The sequence below is a fragment of the Lynx rufus genome, unplaced genomic scaffold (genome assembly GCF_022079265.1).
Source record: "Lynx rufus isolate CCGP_SWC_20201006 ecotype Redwood Valley unplaced genomic scaffold, mLynRuf1.p SCAF_30, whole genome shotgun sequence".
NCBI lineage: Eukaryota > Metazoa > Chordata > Mammalia > Carnivora > Felidae > Lynx > Lynx rufus.
This window is the reverse complement of record NW_025814846.1, coordinates 1,199,253-1,221,583: the sequence shown is the minus strand read 5'-3', so window position 1 is coordinate 1,221,583 and position 22,331 is coordinate 1,199,253. Positions and strand designations below refer to the sequence as shown.

Here is a 22,331-nt window from a genome sequence, read left to right as displayed (position 1 = left end):
GGGTTAAGTCAGGGCAAGAGCTACAGATTTGGGTTTAATCTGGATATGGGTGATTCTTGAGTAAGGGAACGGAGCTTGTGTAGAGGAATAAAAGCAGAGTTTCACCATCAAGTACTGAGTGATGCCAGTGGCTAAAGGGCAGTGAAAAGAATAACACAACTGCAGAAGGTAGGTAAAAAATGTGTCAAAGACTTGGGAAGTGAGAAGAGAAAAAGTCCAGCCTCAAAGGAAACTGACAGAGAAGGAAGAAGGTTCAATTGAATTATGAGATGGAGCAGGATGAAAATAAAAAATAGGATTTGATCAGGAGAAGGAACACATTTTTAAACCATTCTCGGGAGCTCAATTCCTGTATGAGGTAGACATAGTGTTATAGCATCTGGGTATATTATACCGTGACATCTCTTTCTGAAGGCAGAAGCCACATCTCCTGTGTGTTCTTAAGGGGTCTGTATAGTGTTTTCACGTGCTGCTTTAAATTCTTGTGTGATGGAGGAACTCAGGGCTGTTGTGTGACATTCTGGATGTTGAGGTGATCACCTTCTTGGTTTTATTAGATTATGATGAAGACGACTATGATGCTGATTGTGAAGACATTGACTGCAAGTTGATGCCTCCTCCACCTCCACCTCCAGGACCAGTGAAGAAGGATAAAGACCAAGATGCTATTACCAGTGGTAAGTAGAGACTGTCTTCTTTTGTCCAAAGAGCAACTTGCATTCATAGGTCGAGGCTTTTGGCATACCCGTAGGGAGCTGTAAAAGTGCAGCTGCTAGGAAAGGGTACTGCTTCTGGAAGTGAGTCCTACAATTTCAGTGGTAAAGGAAAGTGTTACTTTTGAAACATTTGGCAACAGTATTTTAACAGGCACTGGAGAGAAAGTAGTTTAGGTCAGTGGTTCTCAAATCTGGCTGCCCATCCCAGTCATCCCAAGCCTTTAAAGAAATACAGATTTCTGACTCTCATCCCAGAGTCTGATTCAAAGATCCAGGATAGAGCCCAGGAATTTCAAAATGTTCTCCAAGTAATTTCTGATGCAGCTGATCTGTATACCGGTATTTGGAACCGACCTGTTTAGATGACTCTCTTTAAAAGAAATGATTAAATGGGGAAGGCACACTAGAATGTGTATTTATAATCATCTAGAGCCAACTACCAGATTCAGAGATTTCCAAGGCAAGGGCGTTAGTGATCATCTCACCTTTCCTGTGTCTGCCACAATAGTAACCCTGTCCTGTCCTAGGCTAGGAGATTGGGGAAGAGCAGTGTCTTTTGATCTCCTGTATTTTAGGGATTATGTTAACCTAAATTCCTCCTGTTAGAGTTTTAGCTGTTTCCTTTTTAGTCTGCAGGCTAAGTAACATCTGTTAACTTTATGTCATAGATCTGATTTCATGCTACATAATTTCATTATTCTCCTGTGAGCTTAAAAAATTTTTTCAGCTTATGGGCCCCCGAACTGCAAATTACAAGGCCTGATTGGTATAAAAGTATTATTTAATTTTGCTGTTGGTCATATTCCTTTAACCTAATATATGTATAGAAAGTAGTGAACGTAGTAATAGTGTTTGTTTTCTCTCATCACAACCCTAGGGTACCAGGTACAAGGTGAGTTGGGGATGGTGGGAGATACTGAGTGGAGTGAGTTTTCTGGGTTGCATACTAGTAATCTGGGTGCTTGGAACTATACCCCCTGCCACCGAGCCATGCATAGAGCCTAGACTGGGTACTGGCTGAGTCGGAGGAGATATGCTCACAGTTACATGCCAAAGGGGTTTCTCTTCCTTGTTGCAGTGTCTGAGGATGGAGAAGGCATCATCTTGCCCTCCATCATTGCCCCTTCCTCTTTGGCCTCAGAGAAAGTGGACTTCAGTAGTTCCTCTGACTCAGAATCTGAGATGGGACCTCAGGAAGCAACACAGGCAGAATGTGAGGATGGAAAGCTGACCCTACCATTGGCCGGGATTATGCAGCATGATGCCACCAAGCTGTTGCCGAGTGTCACAGAACTTTTCCCGGAATTTCGGCCTGGGAAGGTACTTTCTGTGGAGAATGCCCAAGTTGCAAACCATTGACCTCTTCTAAGATACTGAGTTCTGTTGTTAAGATGTTGAATATCGAATGGATGAGATTTAAGTTTCCTTATTCAGTGACATTGTATTGGTCCTTTTTAAAAAAAGTTGTACGCATTCGTGATAGTACGTGTGATTTAATGGTTCTCATTAGAAATTGTCCTTGTCATCTTAAAAGAACTAGTCCAAATTATTAAGGGATACTTCTTTACTTTCTTGGTAGATGTTATAAACCTGAGTTCAGCACTCCTTGGTCCCTCCCCCATGGCCGAGTAGACCCCTCAGGGGAGTTTGCAGACCCAGACACCGCTGTTTTCCTATGGGATATGGAGTCTTTGACATAGTAGCATGTTCTGTGTTCTAGGTGTTACGCTTCCTACGTCTTTTTGGACCAGGGAAGAATGTCCCATCTGTTTGGCGGAGTGCTCGGAGAAAGAGGAAGAAAAAGCACCGTGAGCTGTTACAGGAAGAGCAGATCCAGGAGGTGGAGTGCTCAGTAGAGGCAGAAGTCAGCCAGAAGTCTTTGTGGAACTATGACTATGCTCCACCACCACCTCCCGAGCAGTGTCTCTCTGATGACGAAGTAGGCAAAATAGAGTCCTGGGATTGAGGTCTAAGAGAGGAACAGTGGGTTCTCTCTAGCTTATGTCTAAATTGGAAATAGCACCTTAGCAGAGTCCTGTGCCAATTATGAGTGAGTAATCATGAGTTTAGTCTTAGTGGCTGTCCCTTCCCTGTTATAATAGAAAAGTACCAAAGACAGGCACCTGGTGGTACACAAACTGGTGGGTAGGAAAGTTTGAATGATAGGCCGAGGGTGTCATGATATAGCTCCATTATTCACATTCTAAATCCAGTCCTGTTGAAGAATCATCCTTATGGCCCCTTTGACTTCCCCCCCTGACTGTGGACTCCCTGTAGCCTTAGGACATCTGGGATCAGGAAATCCTCCTCCCTTCCTACTCTGTTCTGTTACAGATTACGATGATGGCTCCTGTAGAGTCCAAGTTTTCCCAGTCAACTGGAGACATAGATAAAGTGACAGATACCAAACCAAGAGTGGCTGAGTGGCGTTATGGGCCCGCTCGACTGTGGTATGATATGCTGGGTGTCCCTGAAGATGGCAGTGGGTTTGATTATGGCTTCAAACTGAGAAAGATGGACCATGAACCTGTGATAAAATGTAGAATCATTGAGGTAAGTGACACTGGTACCCGAGAAAGGAATCTCTGCCCAGGGCCCTGTCAGTTTTACTTAACTTTGCTTTTCGGTTGGGGAGGGTGTCTTCGGTGGGAGATGGAGGTGTCGAAGCCTGTTGCATGTTACAGCATATCACCCTGGCAGCTAGGCCCCATCGCAGAGATTCTGTTTGTGGAGTGAGTGCGGTGCTAGGCTAGGTGGAGGAGGAGGAGCCGGTGTTGCTCTATCATCGGGTTCTTCTCTTGAGGACTACATTCAATGTATCCGACGGGGGATTTGGAGTGAGAACTTTGACCAGTGACCGTTCAGAGATTTGTTGTTCCTTCCCTGTTTCTGTAGGACTTTAGGAAACTTGAGGAGAATGGTGGCACTGACCTTCTGGCTGATGAAAACTTCCTGATGGTGACACAGCTGCATTGGGAGGATGATATCATCTGGGATGGGGAGGATGTCAAACACAAAGGGACGAAACCTCAGCGTGCAAGCCTGGCGGGCTGGCTCCCTTCCAGCATGACTAGGAATGCCATGGCCTACAATGTCCAGCAAGGTGTGTTTCTGTGCCAGCTGTGTCTAGCACACTGCCCTTCATCTTGGTCGTCCTGAGTGGGCCCAGCTGTGCTCTATTCTGCTGCCGAGGGACGGTGAAATGTTTTCAATCTGAGCCCTGATTCTAGTCCGTAATAAATCTTTACAACTATTAACAAGCTAGGGTGGACTCTGATTTCTCATGAAAAAAATGGGAAAACCACTTTGAAGTTAAAGATCTTTCTGAACTAGAACAGTGCTTTATCTCTATACTTTTGTTTTCAAAGCCAGCCCCTCTTTGTCTTTATCATTCTAGAATTTGCTTTTTCTCTCCTTAAATATGCAAAAAAAAAGGTATTCCATGCTTAACGTAGAAAACTTTGAAAATAGAATACAGTGTCAAAAATCACTGATAAATCCTACTACCCAGAGATGATCAATTATTAACGCTTTGGTGTACTTCGTTTTTGTTTTTTTGTCTTCTGTGTGTATGTGTAGTTGAGCTCATTTCTTTCATTTTTAAAAAATGTTTATTTTTGAGAGAGCGTGAGTTGCGGGGCAGAGAGAGGGAGACAGAGGATCTGAAGTGGGCTCTGTGCAGACAGTAGAGAGCCCGAGCTCGAACTCACGAACTGCAAGATCATGACCTGAGCTGAGCCAAAGTCAGACACTTAACTGACTAGCCACCCAAGTGCCCCAGTTGAACTCATTTCTATAGACAGTGTCATACACTGTGCTTTTCAGTTGACAAATATTGTATATCATTCAAAGTTCTTCGTTAAAATGTCTAATAACATGGGAAACTCAAAAAACATGAAGTGGAGGGTGCCTGGTTGGCTCAGTCAGTAGAGCATGAGACTCTTTTTTTAATGTTTATTCAGTTTTGAGAGAGCATGAGTGAGGGAGGGGCAGAGAGAGAGGAGGAGAGAGGATCTGAAGCGGGCTCTGTGCTGACAGCAGTGAGCCTGATGCAGGGCTTGAACTGAGGAACCATGAGATCATGACCTGAGCTGGAGTCGGAGGCTCAACTGACTGAGCCACCCAGGTGCCCCTAAACTTTGATTCTTCTAAAAAATACTGGAATGAACATTTTGTCTGCAGCTTTCTTTGAAAGTGTGAAATATACTGTGTGCACTAGGTTCCTTTTCAAGTAGCCACATGAATAATTTTACTACCATTTGCTCCTCTTCCCTTTGCTGGAATCATGATTGAAAGGGGAATAAATGTTTTGTCTGTTATTTTGACTAGGTTTTGCAGCCACCCTGGATGATGACAAGCCTTGGTACTCCATCTTTCCCATTGACAATGAGGAGCTGGTGTATGGACGCTGGGAGGACCATATCATCTGGGATGCTCAGGCTATGCCCCGGCTGTTAGAGCCTCCTGTTTTGACACTTGATCCCAATGATGAGAACCTCATTTTGGGTATGATATTGGTAGGGGCCAGTGTTCCTTCTCCATAATTGACAGCTTGCTGCTAATGTCAAAGGGCAGGGGGAAATCAGAAAGGTTGGGCAGGTCCAAGACTAGCAGCTTCTTGGGGTACCTGGGTGGCTCAGTCAGTTGGAGCATGTGACTCTTGATCTCAGAGTCGTGAGTTCAAGTCTCACATTGGGTGTGAAACCTACTTGAAAAAATAGGTAAAAATAAAAAGACTAGGAGCTTCTAGGTAGCAGTTTGAGAGAGCAAAGTTGTGGCTGTTAGTGCCTAGTATTTCTGTTTTGCTTAGGGAAAACTCCTAAGGTAGGAACATTGGAAAGTAGTACCTTTGAGATTCTAGGAGTGTAATTCAGTTAGAGTGCCTAGAAGTGGTCTGGGATACGATAAAAGATCTGGGTAGGAAGCGTAAAGGTATCTGTAGGAAAAGGTGAGTCTTCAGGGATAGCATCTCCAGAGTGACTTTTGTTTCATCCTTAGAAATTCCTGATGAAAAGGAAGAGGCCACCTCTAACTCCCCCTCCAAGGAGAGTAAGAAGGAATCCTCTCTGAAGAAGAGTCGAATTCTCTTAGGGAAAACAGGGGTCATCAAGGAAGAACCACAGCAGGTCTGTGAATGGAAAAGGGACTTGGGATGTTTAGAAGAACAAAGAAATGCAATGGAGAAAGGTAGCCTGACTAAGGTTTATTTGATGTCCTATCATTAGAACATGTCTCAGCCAGAAGTGAAAGATCCATGGAATCTCTCCAATGATGAGTATTACTACCCCAAGCAACAGGGTCTTCGTGGCACCTTTGGAGGAAACATTATCCAGGTAAAGGTAGCATTTTTTTTCTATGATGGATGGGAACTGCTGCCTTGTTTTGATGGAGAATGTGGGTAAATCTTGCGTAGGCTGAAGTTAGTATTTAATTTGAACCGTGTATTTCCTGTCTTAGCACTCAATTCCTGCCGTGGAGTTACGACAGCCCTTCTTTCCTACCCACATGGGGCCCATCAAACTTCGGCAGTTCCATCGCCCACCTCTGAAGAAATACTCCTTTGGGGCGCTATCTCAGCCAGGTCCCCACTCAGTCCAGCCCTTGCTAAAGCACATCAAAAAGAAGGCTAAGGTATGATTGAACTCTGGTTACAAAAAAATCGCTATAAAAGACATTAGAGTACAAATTTGGGGAATGTACTGGATATTAGATGGTATTCGGGAATTACTATTTCCTCAGATGTGATAGAATGTTATTGTGCTCATTTAGGGGAATGTCCTTATTCTTAGGAGATGCACATGAAAATACTTAAGGGGGATGTGTCATAATGAGTGCGACTTTCAAAAATGATTAAGCAAAATCTATAGATGTTTTAGACAAAACAAATAAGGTAAAATGTAAAGTTGTATCTAGGTGCTGGGATAGTAAGTGTTCGCGGTTTCAACTTGATGTTTGAAACTTTTGGCAGTGAAGTTGGAATAAAAGGCAAGGTAAAATCATTTTTGGTGGCACTGTCTTAGAGTGAGCAGTATCAGTTTGTAGTCATTGTGCTGTCGGGAGCTGGACTGTATTCTCTTTGCTCTGGGCAGATGAGAGAACAAGAGAGACAAGCTTCTGGTGGCGGAGAGATGTTTTTTATGCGCACACCTCAGGACCTCACAGGCAAAGATGGAGATCTTATTCTTGCAGAATACAGTGAAGAAAATGGACCGTTGATGATGCAGGTTGGCATGGCAACCAAGATAAAGAACTACTACAAGAGGGTGAGTCTCTACTCAGAAAATCTTTGTTATCAATATAGCGGTAATTAGGTATCCAGCAATAATTCGCAAACGTGTATTTTATCTTTTTTATACTGTAAATGTCTTGAGAAAGAAATGGTGTCTTTTTTGTAGCTAGTAATATTAGTAAAATGCCGTGCTCGAGGAATATTTTGTGTAGGCTTATTGATCACATTCTGTGATAGTAGCTGGGTCTTCTGTGTTCCTTATAGAAACCTGGAAAAGATCCTGGAGCCCCAGATTGTAAATACGGAGAAACGGTTTACTGCCATACATCTCCTTTCTTGGGCTCTCTCCATCCTGGCCAATTACTGCAGGTAAGGGATTCTTTCCTGTTAGAATTCTTTCCTAAGGACCTTGACAGGTGAGGTGCTAATCAGCCCAGAAAGAACCAACTCTAGTTGATTGAAGTACTGTTTATATATCAAGTATGGAGGTGATCAGTATGATCCCAAATGATTATAATCATCCAATTTTCTTTTGGTCTTTCTATTAAAACTGGTTCCTAATAATGTTGTAAACTAAATTTGAAATAGTTTTTTGAAAATATACGCTGGTAAGAAGTCCAGAAACATCTGGGTGGCATAGGGGAGTCGAAATGGGATTAATAATTTACTGTAGTTAATTAATATTTAATTTGTCTCTGTACATTTGGTATGTTTTTATTGGTATCATTTTGAGTATTAAACCACACCTGAACCATGCCATTTATAGTCCCTGGCCACGGTGGAAGTATATTTTACCTACCTCTTTGTTCTGATGGGTGTAGAGAGGCCCTCTGGTAACCTAGCTTTATACATGTTTTGTTAAGGGGAAGTACAGAGGCACACACACAATGATGTGAGGACATCTCTAGCACTACCTTGTGTTTTGTCCTCCACCTAATTTCTCTTGGTAGTCTTAATCATTTTCCTTCCTCTTTTACCTAGTTCCATTCTTTTTTTTTTTTGAGCATTTAAAATTTTTTTAACGTTTATTTATTTTTGAGAGAGAGAGAGATCGAGCACGAGCAAGAGAGGGACACAGAGAGAGGGAGACACAGATCCGAAGCAGGCTCCAGGTTCCAAGCTGTCAGCATAGAGCCTGACATGGAGCTCGAACCCATGAACCACGAGATCATGACCTGAGCTGAAGTCGGACGCTCAACCAACTGACTCACCCAGGCGCCCCTAATCCTAGTTACATTCTATCACTACTATTGCTTATTCCCCTAAAGCATCTGCAGAGCCCATTGTTTTCTTTATCCTTGACATTCATAGTCCATTTCCCACCAGATTTTGAGTATTATCTTTATACTTTTCCTGGCTTTCCTTTCCCTGTTCACATTCTGTTGAGATTTTCTACCAATCCCTCCCTTTCTTCTGTGATTACTTTTATAGTCTCTTGAAGATCCTTTTTATCTTCTGTAATGCTGTTTTTCCTCTCCATTTCACACTTACAATTTTCTTTTTTTCCCACACTTAGAATTTTCTATACTCATCCATACATTGAAGGTCTCTCTGTCCTCCTGTCTGATTTTCTGAGAAGTCTTTCCTTAGAGTCACAGGCTTCATGTGACAGTTGATCCCCATATGGCTGCTACTTAAAGAAGCTCAAATGTTTCTGTCAAATGTTTCTGTCCTGTGTATTTAGTCTATCTTTCCAGCATGCCTTCATTTATTTTTGTTTTTGTCATTTTATTAATTTATTTAACAAATGTTTTGATCTTACACTATGTCGGGCTATACTGGGGTCTAGGGTTGTAATAGAATACTTGTTAGTTTATAAGGTGATTTTCATATATAATCACAGCAATCCTACAAGCTATAGGCATTTTAAAGTATCTCTGTTTTGTAGATAAGGACAGTTAACCTCAGAGATACTCATACAGTGAGTAGCAGAGCCAGTGTCATCTGAATCCAAATCCTGTAGTTTCCCTACTACTCTTTTTTTTTTTGATGTTTATTCATTTCTGAGAGAGAGAGAGAGAAACAGCACGAGCAGGGGAGGGGCAGAGAGAGAGAGACAGAGACAATCCAAAGCAGGCTCCAGGCTCTGAGCCATCAGCACAGAACCCGATGCAGGGCTCGAACTCACAAAACATGAGATTGTGACCTGAGCTGAAGTTGGAAGCTTAACTGACTGAGCCACCCAGGCAGGGCCTCTACTACTGACTCTTAAAGACAGCCAGTGGGTAAAAAGTTACTGTTCTAGTCCTGTTTGACATTCCATGTTACAGTTTGTTTATATTACTGGAGAGATTTTAGATGGCATTATGGGGATGGAGAGGAAACAAGCTTGATTTTCCTTTCTCATTTGTTCACTGAATTTCCTAGGGCTTCTCTGTATATAATTTTTGTGTTTTTACTTTTGTTAGGCCTTTGAGAACAATCTTTTTCGTGCCCCAATTTATCTTCATAAGATGCCAGAAACGGACTTCCTTATCATTCGAACAAGACAAGGTTACTATATTCGAGAATTAGTGGATATTTTTGTGGTCGGCCAGCAGTGCCCCTTGTTTGAAGTTCCTGGGCCCAACTCCAAAAGGGCTAATACACATATTCGAGACTTTCTCCAGGTAAGAATGAGAGAATAGGGAGGGGGTCCGGGTGCACATAATAGGGTATGTGGATTTGGGGGCACATCAGGAAAGCTCAAAACACATAGGGGCGTAGCAGGGGAAGGAGCCCTGGCAAGGACTTTTATTTTTCCTTTGCCGAATGAAAAACGTTTGTTTTTTGGGCAGGTTTTTATTTACCGCCTCTTCTGGAAGAGTAAAGATCGGCCACGGCGGATCCGAATGGAAGATATCAAAAAAGCCTTTCCTTCTCACTCAGAAAGTAGCATCCGGAAGAGGCTAAAGCTCTGCGCTGACTTCAAACGCACAGGTCATCAGTTGCGCCTAATTATTTGTTCTCTTTGCCTCTTTCCAGGAAAAGAATTTAGGCTCACGGTTAAAGGATCAGTATATAACTACCAGAATTAGAAATTGATAGTCATCAAAAGAAGGAAGTAGCAAATCTTCTAATGATGGAGGCTCTGATTACTTTTTGATTTGGCCTACCAAGAAGTTCACTGCATGTTGGATGTCTTACATGAGATGGAGGGAACCTAGCAGCAGGGGTGTTCTTTGTAGTTCATGGCTAGACCTTATGGGACATTGCGTGGTTTGGTCTTGGTTTGTTATCCTTCTTTTTTTTTAATTTTTAGAAAATGTTTATTTTTAAGAGAGAGAGCATGAGTGGGGGAGGGCAGAGAGAGAGGGAGACACAGAATCTGAAGCAGACTCCAGGCTCTGAGCTATAAGCACAGAGCCCGACGTGTGGCTTGAACTCACAAACCATGAGATCATGACCTGAACTGAAGTCGGACAGTTCACCGACTGAGCCACCCAGGCGCCCCTGTTTGTTATCCTTCTTGCTGCCGAGGAAAGGGCCTTAGGAATTCAGCACCATCTCATTCTCTCTGCTTTTTCTAGGGATGGACTCAAATTGGTGGGTGCTGAAATCTGATTTTCGTTTACCAACTGAAGAGGAGATCAGAGCTATGGTGTCTCCAGAGCAGTGCTGTGCTTATTACAGCATGATAGCGGCAGAGCAGCGGCTGAAGGTGAACACTTTCCTCTTGGGTACTACCTCTGCCTATGGATCGTTCCCAGAGAGATGAGGCTGAAGCCTATCCCCACTGACTTAGAAGTGATGGTTACTAGATTATTAACCATTTATTTGAAAATTCAAACTATGTAAGGAACTCGGTGTACATTGGTGCTGAGGAAAACTACAGTGTAGCTGAGTATCAGCGGGAAGGCTTAATGAAGGACTTAGGGCATATTGTTGCATCCATTTGGGTGGTGACTTTAAGCTTCGTTCTTTGTAAGACAGGCATGTAAACAGGGAAGACTTCTCAGTTGTTTTCCATGGCCTTCCAGGTGGGCTGAGATGATGATGCCAGACATGTGCTTTTGAGAAGGCACAGTGTCCTTATTCCCTAGATCTGGGGTGGGATAGCGCAGCTAGACCACTGAGTTACTGAGTCTGCAGTAACGAGCACCTCTGTCTTCTTTTATGGGTCTTACCTATCCATATATCAGCTGGCAAGTATCCTGAAGTGTAGTAAGGATGTAGAATGGTGATAGATACATTGAAGACTTTACGGAATCTATTCTCTGTGCAAAAACTTACTTTCATATATTCTATACTTGGTACTTAGTGAAACTTGTACTCTGTCTTTTCTAATTTATTGATTGGTTTACATGCGTAGATTTGTGCTCTTTCAGGATGCTGGCTATGGTGAGAAGTCCTTTTTTGCTCCAGAAGAAGAAAATGAGGAAGATTTCCAGATGAAGATTGATGATGAGGTAAGACTTTACACTGATTTTTATTAGTGTGTCCTGTTTGTCCTTTTCTTTTTTTTTTTTCTTTAGGCATCACGCCCTGTGCAGAGCCCAACGTGGGGCTTGAACTCACAACCCTGAGATCAGGAGTCCGACGCTTAACTGACCGAGCCACCAAGGCACTCCCCATTTATCCTTTTCTAAAAAACAGCTTTATTGAGATAAGGTTGACATGCTATAAGCAGCACATAGCGTACAATTTGTCTTTTGATGTATGTGTATACCTGTGAATCCTCATAACAAGATAATATATCTGTCATCCCCAAAAGTTTCTTTGTGTCCCTTTGAAATTCCTTTCTTCTGTCTCCTCCCTTCTCGTCACTCTCCTTGTGCCCTGACAACCACTGATGCTTTCTGTCACTATAGATCAGTTCATATTTTCTAGAATTTTATTTTATTTGTTTATTTTTTTTAATGTTTATATATTTTTTTCTTTTCAACGTTTTTTTTTTTTTTTTTTATTTTTGGGACAGAGAGAGACAGAGCATGAACGGGGGAGGGTAGAGAGAGAGAGGGAGACACAGAATCAGAAACAGGCTCCAGGCTCCGAGCCATCTGCCCAGAGCCTGACGCGGGGCTCGAACTCACGGACCGCGAGATCGTGACCTGGCTGAAGTCGGACGCTTAACCGACTGCGCCACCCAGGCGCCCCGAATGTTTATATATTTTTGAGAGAGAGAGAGAGAGCGTGAGCCGGGGAGGGGCAGAGAGAGAGAGGGAGACACAGAATCCGAAGCAGGCTCCAGGCTCTGAGCTGTCAGCACAGAGCCTGATGTGGGGCTCAAACTCACAAAACCACAAAATCATGACCTGAGCCGTAGTCAGAAGCTTAACTGACTGTGCCACCCAGGCGCCCCACGTTTTCTAGAATTTTAGATAAATGGACTCGTATAATAAGTACTCTTTCATTTTTTTAGTTGTGGTAAAATATACATAACAAAATTTGCTATCTTAACCTTAAAGCGTTTACAGTTCAGTAACGTTCAGTACATTTCACGCCATCATATGCCCAATCTCTGGAACTCTTTTCATCTCACAAAGCTGAAACTCTGTTACCCATTAAACAGCAAGTCCCCATTCCTCCCTCCCTAGCCTCTGCAACCACCATTCTACTTTCTGACTCTTACGAATTTTACTACTCTAAGTACTCCAGCTAAGTGGAATCATACAGTATTTGTTTTTATGTGACTGGTTTATTTTATCTAGCATAGTATCCTCAAGGTTCATCCGTCTTGTGACATGTATCAGAATTTCCTTCATTTTTAAGGTTGAATAATATTCTATTATATGTATACACCACATTTTGTTTATGTATGCAACCATTGATGGACATTTGGGTTGCTTCCACCTCTTAGCCATTGTGAATAGTGCTGCTATGAGTGTGGTTGTACAAATATCTCTTCAAGATTCTATTTTCTGTTCTTTTGTGTATATGCCCAGAAGAGGATTACTGGAACACATGGTAGTTCTATTTTTTAATTTTTTTTTTTTTTTTAATTTTTTTTTTCAACGTTTATTTATTTTTGGGACAGAGAGATACAGAGCATGAACGGGGGAGGGGCAGAGAGAGAGGGAGACACAGAACCGGAAACAGGCTCCAGGCTCCGAGCCATCAGCCCAGAGCCTGACGCGGGGCTCGAACTCACGGACCGCGAGATCGTGACCTGGCTGAAGTCGGACGCTTAACCGACTGCGCCACCCAGGCGCCCCTATTTTTTAATTTTTTGAGCAACCTCCAGACTTTGTTTTTTTCAAAGCATCCGCAGCATTTTATGTTCCTATCAATGGTATATAAGAATTTCAATTTCTCCACACTTGCCAACACTTGTTATTTATTATTTTTTTTGATAGTGGCCGTGCTAATGGGTGTGAGGTGATATATCATTGTGATTTTGATTTTCATTTCCCTAATTATTAGTGATGTTGAGCATCTTTTCATGTGCTTATTAGACAATTGTAGATCTTCTTTTGAGAAATGTGTATTCAAGTTCATTGCCCTTTTTTGAATCAGGTTTTTTTTTTTGTTATTGAGTTTCACGAGTTCGTTATATATTCTGGATATTAATGTCTTATCAGGTACACGCTATGCAAATATTTTCTCCCATCCTGTAGGTTGCCTTTTCATTCTGTTGTATCCTTTGATGCAGAGAAGTTTTTAATTTTGATACAGTCCAATTTATCTAATTTTTCTTTCGTTGCTTATACTTTTGGCTCCATATCCAAGAAATCATTGCCAATTCTAGTGTCATGAAGCTTTTCCTCTATGTTTTCTTTTAAGAGTTTTATATTTTTAATTCACACACTTAGGTTTTTGACCCACTGTGAGTTAATTTTTGTATGTGGTGTAATGTACAGGTCCAGCTTCAGTATTTTACACATGGATATTATGTTTCCAGTATCATTTGTTGAAAGTATATATTCTTTCTTGTCTGTCTTCTTTTCCTCTGTAATTATGTGGAGATTCATCCAGGTTATTGATCATTTGTTCTTTTTTATTGCTGTGTAGTGCTCCATAATATCACAGTTTAGCTGATCGCCTATGAGAGGACATTTTGGTTGTCCCCTGTTTTTGGCTGTTATGAATAAAAGTGCTATCAATATTTATGTATAAATTTTGATAGGGACACATTTTCTTGGTTTAATACCTAAAAGTAGAATTACTGGGTCGTATGGTAATTCTGTGTTTTACTTTTGGAGGAGCTGCCAGACTGTTTTCCACAGTGACTTGAATTATTTTTACATTTTTATTAGCAGTGTATGATAGTTCCAGTTTTTCCACATCCTTATCGACACTTGTTATTTTTCCTTTTTAAAAAAATTATTATCATGGCTCCCCATCAGATTTCAAGTGGTCTCTCATTGCAGTTTTCATTTGCATTTCCCTAATGGCTAAGGATGTTGAGCTTCTTTTCATGTGCTTATTTACCATCCAGATATCTTCTTTGCTCAAGTGTCTGTTCATCTCTTTTTTTTTTTAAGTTTATTTATTTTGAGAGAGAGCGCACGAGCAGAGGAGAGGCAGAGAGGGAGGAAGAGAGAATCCAAAGGAGGCTCTGCACTGCTAGTGCAGAGTCCAGTGTGGGGCTCAGACCCACAAACTGTGAGATCATGACCTGAGCCAAAAAAAGTCAGGAGTCAGACACCTAACTGACTGAGCCACCCAGGTGCCCCTGTTCATCTCTTTAGTCCACTTAAAACATTTTTTTAATGTTTGTTTATTTTGAGAGAGCGAGAGAGAGGGAGAGAGAGAATCCAAAGCAGGCTCCACACTGTCAGTGCAGACAGGGCCTGATGTAGGGCTCGAACTCATGAACTGTGAGATCATGACCAGCGTCAAAACCAAGAGTCGGATGCTTAACTGACTGAGCCACCCAGGTGCCTAAGTCCGCTTTTATTTTGAATTGGTTGCTTATTTTCTTCTTACTGAGTTTTGAGAGTTCTCAAATGCATTCTAGGTCTGACTCCTTTATCGGGTATGTGATTTGCAAAGATTTTCTGCCAGGCTGTGGCTTGTCTTTTAATTGTTCTAACAGTGTTTTATGAAGAGCAGAAGTCCAAATTGTCAGTTTTCTCTGTTGCTTGTGGTTTTGATATTGTATCTAAGAAATTTTTATCTAACTCAAGGTTGCAAAGATTTTCTTTTATGTTTTCTTATAAAAGTTTTATTGTTTTAGATCTTATATTTAGATCCATTTTGAGTTAATTTTTGTATAGGATGCAAGGTATAGATTAAGGTTTTTTTTTCCTGCATATGAATGTCTAATTATTCCAGCACCATTTTTTTTAAGTTGAATGACTTTTTTTTTTTTTTTTAAATTTTTTTTAATGTTTATTTATTCCTGAGACAGAGAGAGACAGAGCATGAACAGGGGAGGGGCAGAGAGAGAGGGAGACACAGAATCGGAAACAGGCTCCAGGCTCTGAGCCATCAGCCCAGAGCCCGACGCGGGGCTCGAACTCACGGACCGCGAGATCGTGACCTGGCTGAAGTCGGACGCTTAACCGACTGCGCCACCCAGGCGCCCCAAATGACTTTTTAAAATAAAAACTTTAAGGGGTGCCTGGGTGGCTCTGTCAGTTAAGCATCCAACTTCAGGTCATGATCTCGTTCATGAGTTCGAGTCCCACATCAGGCTCTGTGCTGACAGCTCAGAGCCTGGAGCCTGCTTCAGAATATCTCTCTCTCTCTCCCTCTCTCTCTCTCTCTTTCTCTCTCTACTCCTCTCCCATTCATTCTCTCTTTCTCTATCTCTCACACTCTCTCTCTCTCAAAAGTAAATAAACATTAAAAAAATAAAAGAAAAAATTAAAACAAAATTTTGATCGTGTATATGACGTTCTTGCCCACAGACTTCCTTTGGGTCCTTGTTTCTTTTAGAAGCTATTTATGTTATTTACAAGGAGCTACATGATTTGGGTCTTGTATGTAATTCTAACCTCCTCTCATATCCTGCCACTGCCCATCTTGTACTCTAAGCTCCAAATATGCTAAAGTTCACTTGGTCTCCCAAATTTCTTTCTGTTGCCTTCTGGGATTTTGCAACTGCTCTTCCCTCTACCTAGAATATGATCTCGACACTCCTCTACTATCTTACCTTCATTTGAAGTTTGTATTCTTTTTTTTAATGTTTTTATTTATTTTTGAGACAGAGAGAGACAGAGCATGAGCAGGGGAGGGGCAGAGAGAGAGGGAGACACAGAATCCGAAGCAGGCTCCAGGCTCTGAGCTGTCAGCACAGAGCTCGACGTGGGGCACGAACTCACGGACCTCGAGATCATGACCTGAGCTAAAGTCGGTCGCTTAACCGACTGAGCCACCCAGGCGCCCCTGCAGTTTGTATTCTTTTGGAAGCTTGCCCCGACTCTTGTCCTCACTCCCACCCTTTACTCATATTGGATCATCACTCTTCCCTTCTTAATGTACAGGTAGCACTTTTTACTTTTCTGTCGTGCACTGGTGGTGCGGTATTGAATTTGGTTGGTTATTTGTCTCTTCCTCACTAGTAGGAGATCCGTGAGAAAGTAGTGCCTGGAATATAGTAGATGTTCAAAAAATATGTTAAATCAGTGAATGATTGTAGTGAGGTCAGAGTGAGTGAAGAAACATAGTCGTGGTGTTCTTTTGGGGTTGGAGTGTAAAAATGAGTGGATGTCTGAGAATTTCAGAAATTAAAGATTTTGTTAAGTAGCCTTCAGGATTGAATCTTGAATAGAATTGGCCACTTTTTAGCTAATCATGTATATACTCTTAACTGGTCTGTGTGGACAAGCACATTCCTCTTGTCTTTATTTAGCAGCAGTCAGTAAATCCTATTCAGGGTCTCAGAAGAGGACAGACATTTTTGATCAAACCAGTGGCAGAGGTAGAATGGACTTTGGTTTGGTGCTGCTAGAGTTAAGGCCAGTGCTTTGTAAAGCATGCTTATCATTTAATTATAGAATATGTTGGTCATTCTAAAGAAGCCATTTGAACAATGGGGCAATCAAATGCATCATCAGTGTAACCTCTTTGAGCATCGTGAGGGTGGCTACACTATCTTTGAGAACTCTCAGTATATCCCAAGGGATATGAGACTGAAGGGTACCCCAGTGTTCCACATATTCTTCCTTCTGCTGGCTGACATCTTGATTTGTATTTAAATTCCTTTTTTAAATTTTTTAAGTTCATTTATTTATTTTGATAGAACACGAGCAGGGGAGGGGTGGAGAGAGAGGGAGAGAGAAAATCCAAAGCACACACCATGCTGTCAGCACAGAGTCCAACATGGGGCTCAAACTCCCGAACCATGAGATCATGACCTGAGCAGAAGTCAGATGCTCCATCGACTGAACCACCCAGGCGCCCCAATTTTTTTATTTTTTAGAGAGAGAGAGAGCAGGCAGGGCAGAGGGGCAGGGGGTGGGGGGAGAGGGAGGGAGGGAGGGAGGGAGGGAGAGAGAGAGAGAGAGAGAGAGACTGAATCTTAAGCAGGCTCCATGCTCTGTGCAGAGCCTGACCCAGGTTCCATCCCATGACCCAGGTTCATCTCATGACCCTGGGATCATGACCTGAGCTGAAATCGAGAATCAGACACTCAGCCAACTGAGCCCCCAGGCACCCCAACCTTCTAAGTATGGCTAGACATAGAGCATATTTCCCACGGCCCTTAGAATCTTTTTCTGTACCTCAGGTTCGCACTGCTCCTTGGAACACCACAAGGGCTTTCATTGCTGCCATGAAGGGCAAGTGTCTCCTGGAGGTGACTGGGGTGGCAGATCCTACAGGGTGTGGTGAAGGATTCTCCTATGTCAAGATTCCAAACAAACCAACACAGCAGAAGGTGAGACTATTCTGAAGTCCTAGAAGCTAAAATATCAAGGGAGGAAGAAATGGAAGTTAAGGAGTGGAGGATCTGGAAAACACCTAATTGACAGGATGACTTAGATGCCTGTTATAAGGGATTCTGCTTATTACAATTCTTGCCTTTTTTGTTTTATGTCTGAGGTAGGATGATAAGGAGCCTCAGCCCGTGAAGAAGACAGTGACAGGAACAGATGCAGATCTCCGTCGCCTTTCTCTGAAAAATGCCAAGCAGCTTCTACGAAAATTTGGCGTGCCTGAGGAAGAGGTGAGTATGGAAGAGGGAAACTTTGAGTTTCCTAGGGGCTTTGTGTATAGAGGGAAAAGGTGGGAGGCAGATGTAAGGAACTATGTGGATAATTTTGTGGTATAGGTTGTAGTATACTGGATCTTGGATACTTTTTCAGGAGTTAGCTTTCTCAAAGCTTTCTGTTTAACCCGCTTTGGGTGATTTTTAAACTTCTAATTTTTTTTTTTTTATATTTGAGAGAGCGCGAGCAGGGAAGGGGCAGAGAGACGGAGACAGAATCTGTAGCAGGCTTCAGGCTCCGAGCTGTCAGCATAGAGCCCAAGGTGGGGCTCAAACTCACGAGCAGTGAGATCATGCTCTGAGCCAAAGTCAGACACTTAACTGACTGAGCCGTTAGGGTGCCCCTGGATGATTTTTATTTATGTATGTATGTATGTATGTAAGTCTAGTTCTCTAAGCGTGTGCCTTGGTTTATTCTTTGAAATATCTGATGATTTATGTATATGTGTGTGTCTACCTCTTTTGTAGATTAAAAAGTTGTCCCGTTGGGAAGTGATCGATGTGGTACGCACAATGTCAACAGAACAGGCCCGCTCTGGAGAGGGGCCCATGAGTAAATTTGCCCGTGGATCAAGGTTTTCTGTGGCTGAGCATCAAGAGCGTTACAAAGAGGAATGTCAGCGCATCTTTGACCTACAGAACAAGTGTGTTTGTTTTAGAAAATCCAAGCCGGATAAGGGAGGGGTGCTGGACAGTATATTATAATGAAGAGGAGGTTACCTGATCATGTGACTAGGGGGTCAGGTATCTGAGATATCGGGTGGTATTTGTTCATAATACTGCTAGGACACCTACTCCTTTCAGAGCAACTCGGCAAAGGTTTTGAATTGGCAAGAGGTGCTAGGTATGAGCTCTAGGTTCTGTGGCAACTTCTGTGGCTTATTTTGTGGCTTCTATTCTGGCAGTTATTACAGTGGTGATAGGGGATAGTGAGTGTTTTTTCTGAAGGCTTTACTTGTGAGAGGATGGTATTGCACTATTAAAAATGTTTCTCAGTTTTTCTCAAAGAATTCTGAAAGAGTTGCTGTGCTGCTTCATATTTCAAACTGACCTTATTGACAGACGTCTAGGAAAACTTTGGAACCCTTTTCTCTTAAGGCCCCCATGTCTTAGTGGATTTGGGGTATTCCTTTTTAAGGTTGATTTCCCAATTTCCTCCTCTTGCCTAAAACCGTATTTCTTCAGCCCTTTATACACTTTCATATTTTCCCTCCTCTTAGCTTCACATTGTTTTTTCCCTTTTTAGAGTTTTGTCATCGACTGAAGTATTATCAACCGACACAGACAGCAGCTCAGCTGAAGACAGTGACTTCGAAGAAATGGGAAAGAACATTGAGAACATGTTGCAGAATAAGAAAACCAGCTCTCAGCTGTCACGTGAACGGGAGGAGCAGGAGCGGAAGGAACTGCAGCGGATGCTACTGGGTGAGGGTAGTGGCTTCACAGGCAAGAAAGAGAAGGATCGAAAAAGCGTAACTAACTGCAGACTAATAACTGAGGCAAAGCTGGAGGCAGAAGAAATAGGGGATGAGTGTAGAAAGGCCTGTAGATGAGGTAGAGCGATTACTGCAAGCTGGACTGTAGGTCTGTCTGTGGGGCACAGATGGAAGACATGCTGCCAGTCTACTACCTGCCTCTGGTCAGTCCACTACCTGCCTCTCGTGTGTATCAGGCCTGTCCAACCAGGGCTAGCAGAGCTGTACATCACTTGAGCATTCTGGGCATTCCTCCTCGAGAGGAAGAGTTTGTAATACAGAATTTGTGGATGGATTTGGGGAGTTGTCCTTGAACCCTCTGAAATCACATGTAAAATTCTGTACAAGTGTGCCTTTTCTGAGGAGAAGATCCATGGCTTTCAGAAGATTCTCAAAGGGGTCTTAGACCCTAAAAAGAGTTAAAAGTCAACCAAAAATTGCAGAAGTTGAGGGTGGGGATGATTAAGGCCTGAACTGGTTTGGGATAAGGATATTGGGAATGAAAAGAGAAAAATCAAGGTGACCCTAAGATTTCATTCTGGGCCTGCTAGGAAGATGGTGGTCCCATTGATTAAAGTAGTAAATTTCAGAGAAAGAACCAGGTGTGAGAAGGTAAGAAGTAACGTGTGGAGTTTGAGATGCCCATGACTTTTCCCAGTATAGGTGTCAAGCAGGCAATTTAAAATTTGGATGTAGATACTGTGAGAGAGGGGATAAAGACTCCAGATGAAGATTTGAATGACTGTTCTCACTCCTAGTAGTGTTTCCTTTGTTTACTCCTCTCTGTAAAAGCTTTATGTAATTTTGTGTTCATACTACTTTGTAAAGATGTGATAAAGCCTTTCCATCAGTGTGGTCCTGGACCAGCAGTATCTGCATCACATGGGAGCTTGTTAGAAATGCAGAATCTTAGGCCTCACCCCAAACCCTACTGAATTTGAATCTATTTTAATGAGAATTCTCAGGCGATTCCTATTCATTCACATTAAAGTTTGAGAAGCATACTCTAGGCCTTGAGACTCTGGACTTGTTTCTCTGGGACAGTTTTGCCCCCTTGGTGCTTGGTGCTTTTTTTAAATTTAATTATTTATTTTTTTAATGTTTATTTTGGAGAGAGAGAGAGAGAGAGAGACAGACAGAGTGTGAGCAGGGGAGGGGCAGAGAGAGGGAGACACAGAATCTGAAGCTGGCTCCAGGCTCTGAGCACAGAGCCGGACGTGGGGCTCGAACCCACGAACTGCAAGATCATGACCTGACCCCAAGCCGGACGCTTAACCTACTGGGCCACCCAGGCGCCCCATTGAGTGCTTTTCTTTAACGTGAATATCAGCTACTTGCTACTTAGACTTTCTTTTGCTATTTAGAGGACTTCGAATACAGCTACTGTTCTTTTGTCCCCTAAAACAAACATATAGTTCTTTGAGGTCCTTTCAGAACTTCTTGTACTTAATAAAAAATGGGAACATTGGCAGTGGTAAAATGAAGTCAGGAAAGGACAAATCAGTATACTTCGGGCTGGTGGTGACGTTGATGCTTTCTGTAGAACCATACTTTTGTGACATGTTGAGCTTCGAGGTTTCCACTCAACTCCAGGAAAAGGACTGTTTGGGTGGTAGGGGGAATGTGTGGAAATCTTTTTCTGCCTTGCAGCAGCAGGTTCAGCAGCATCAGGAAACAATCACAGAGATGATGACACAGCTTCTGTGACTAGTCTTAACTCTTCTGCCACTGGGCGTTGTCTCAAGATTTATCGCACATTTCGAGATGAAGAGGGGAAAGAGTATGTTCGCTGTGAGACAGTTCGAAAGCCAGCTGTCATTGATGCCTATGTACGCATACGGACCACAAAAGATGAGGAATTCATGTGAGTTTGACTCACCACTTTCCAGTATTATAAGGAGGATGATTAAAAAGAGGTGGGGAAGGGGGATGAGGTAGGTGCTTGAGTTTTAATGACAGGATTTTCTATACAGTTGTCCTTGGCTGTCTGTGTTGACTGGGTGCCTTTGAGTTTGAACAGAGCCAAACCACAGGGAGAATTTCAGACTTGCTACCAAATAAAGGAATCTTCAGTTCCACCTGGGTCCTTTGCATTGTGGTCGGTTGGCAGAACTCTCCAGGATTACTCAGGATGTCTCATTCTGAGAGAGGTGTCTCCTGGCACGTGGAAGGCTGATGAGTGGGGGAGGTGGGAGTGCCAGGCAGCCCCTTTTATTTCTGTGTGGATGGGTGACTTTAGTTGTGAGATGTTTAGCTGTCAGGACAGTCTTCTTGGCTTGTTTGCTTATGGTCCTGTTCTATTTCCCTCCTTGTCATTCAGTCGAAAGTTTGCCCTTTTTGATGAACAGCATCGAGAAGAGATGCGAAAGGAACGGCGGAGGATTCAAGAGCAGCTTAGGCGGCTAAAGCGGAACCAGGAAAAGGAGAAGCTTAAGGGTCCTCCTGAGAAGAAACCCAAAAAAATGAAGGAGCGTCCTGACCTAAAAGTAAGTATTAATGTGGCATAATCATAGCTAACAAGGCAAAGGAAGAAAGCATACTTTTTCCCTTAGCTTTTGGCATCCTCCCTAACTGGGAATGAGGGCAGTATTGTGGAAAGCTAGTTTGAGTTGGTGTGGCTGTCAGGCAGGTGTTACCCGTACTAGTGTGACTGGTACCAACAACTTAATCTGATGCCGTTGGGTATTAATTTTATACTTCATCAGTTGGAAATATTTCCTAGGAGTTGAGATAGGTTTGGTTGAGATAGATTTTTTTACGTGTACATCTGTGTGTGTGTGCGCGCGCGCGCACACACACACACACACACCTTTTTAAAATTGTACATACTGAAAGAA

At 42.6% G+C, this 22,331-nt stretch overlaps 1 protein-coding gene across 7 annotated transcripts in view; it reads left to right on the top strand.

Moving 5' to 3' along the window:
- TAF1 (TATA-box binding protein associated factor 1) overlaps positions 1-22,331 on the top strand; it is an 84,511-nt gene that overhangs the window by 5,180 nt on the left and 57,000 nt on the right. For 4 of the 7 annotated variants that reach the window (XR_006964570.1, XM_047092562.1, XM_047092559.1 and 1 more), the window contains exons 4-24: positions 558-677; positions 1,795-2,036; positions 2,437-2,655; positions 3,051-3,269; positions 3,612-3,819; positions 5,046-5,222; positions 5,715-5,842; positions 5,942-6,049; positions 6,174-6,347; positions 6,806-6,979; positions 7,210-7,314; positions 9,354-9,554; positions 9,723-9,864; positions 10,455-10,585; positions 11,253-11,333; positions 17,540-17,689; positions 17,858-17,977; positions 18,488-18,663; positions 19,266-19,444; positions 21,145-21,358; positions 21,815-21,980. Coding sequence is in view for 6 of the 7 variants with exons in the window: in XM_047092562.1 (XP_046948518.1) it covers positions 558-677; positions 1,795-2,036; positions 2,437-2,655; positions 3,051-3,269; positions 3,612-3,819; positions 5,046-5,222; positions 5,715-5,842; positions 5,942-6,049; positions 6,174-6,347; positions 6,806-6,979; positions 7,210-7,314; positions 9,354-9,554; positions 9,723-9,864; positions 10,455-10,585; positions 11,253-11,333; positions 17,540-17,689; positions 17,858-17,977; positions 18,488-18,663; positions 19,266-19,444; positions 21,145-21,358; positions 21,815-21,980 (3,434 nt within the window). In the remaining variant the exon portion in view is untranslated. The remainder of the gene's footprint in view (positions 1-557; positions 678-1,794; positions 2,037-2,436; positions 2,656-3,050; positions 3,270-3,611; positions 3,820-5,045; positions 5,223-5,714; positions 5,843-5,941; positions 6,050-6,173; positions 6,348-6,805; positions 6,980-7,209; positions 7,315-9,353; positions 9,555-9,722; positions 9,865-10,454; positions 10,586-11,252; positions 11,334-17,539; positions 17,690-17,857; positions 17,978-18,487; positions 18,664-19,265; positions 19,445-21,144; positions 21,359-21,814; positions 21,981-22,331) is intronic. The other 3 variants (XM_047092563.1, XM_047092561.1, XM_047092560.1) reach the window with 2 other exon arrangements.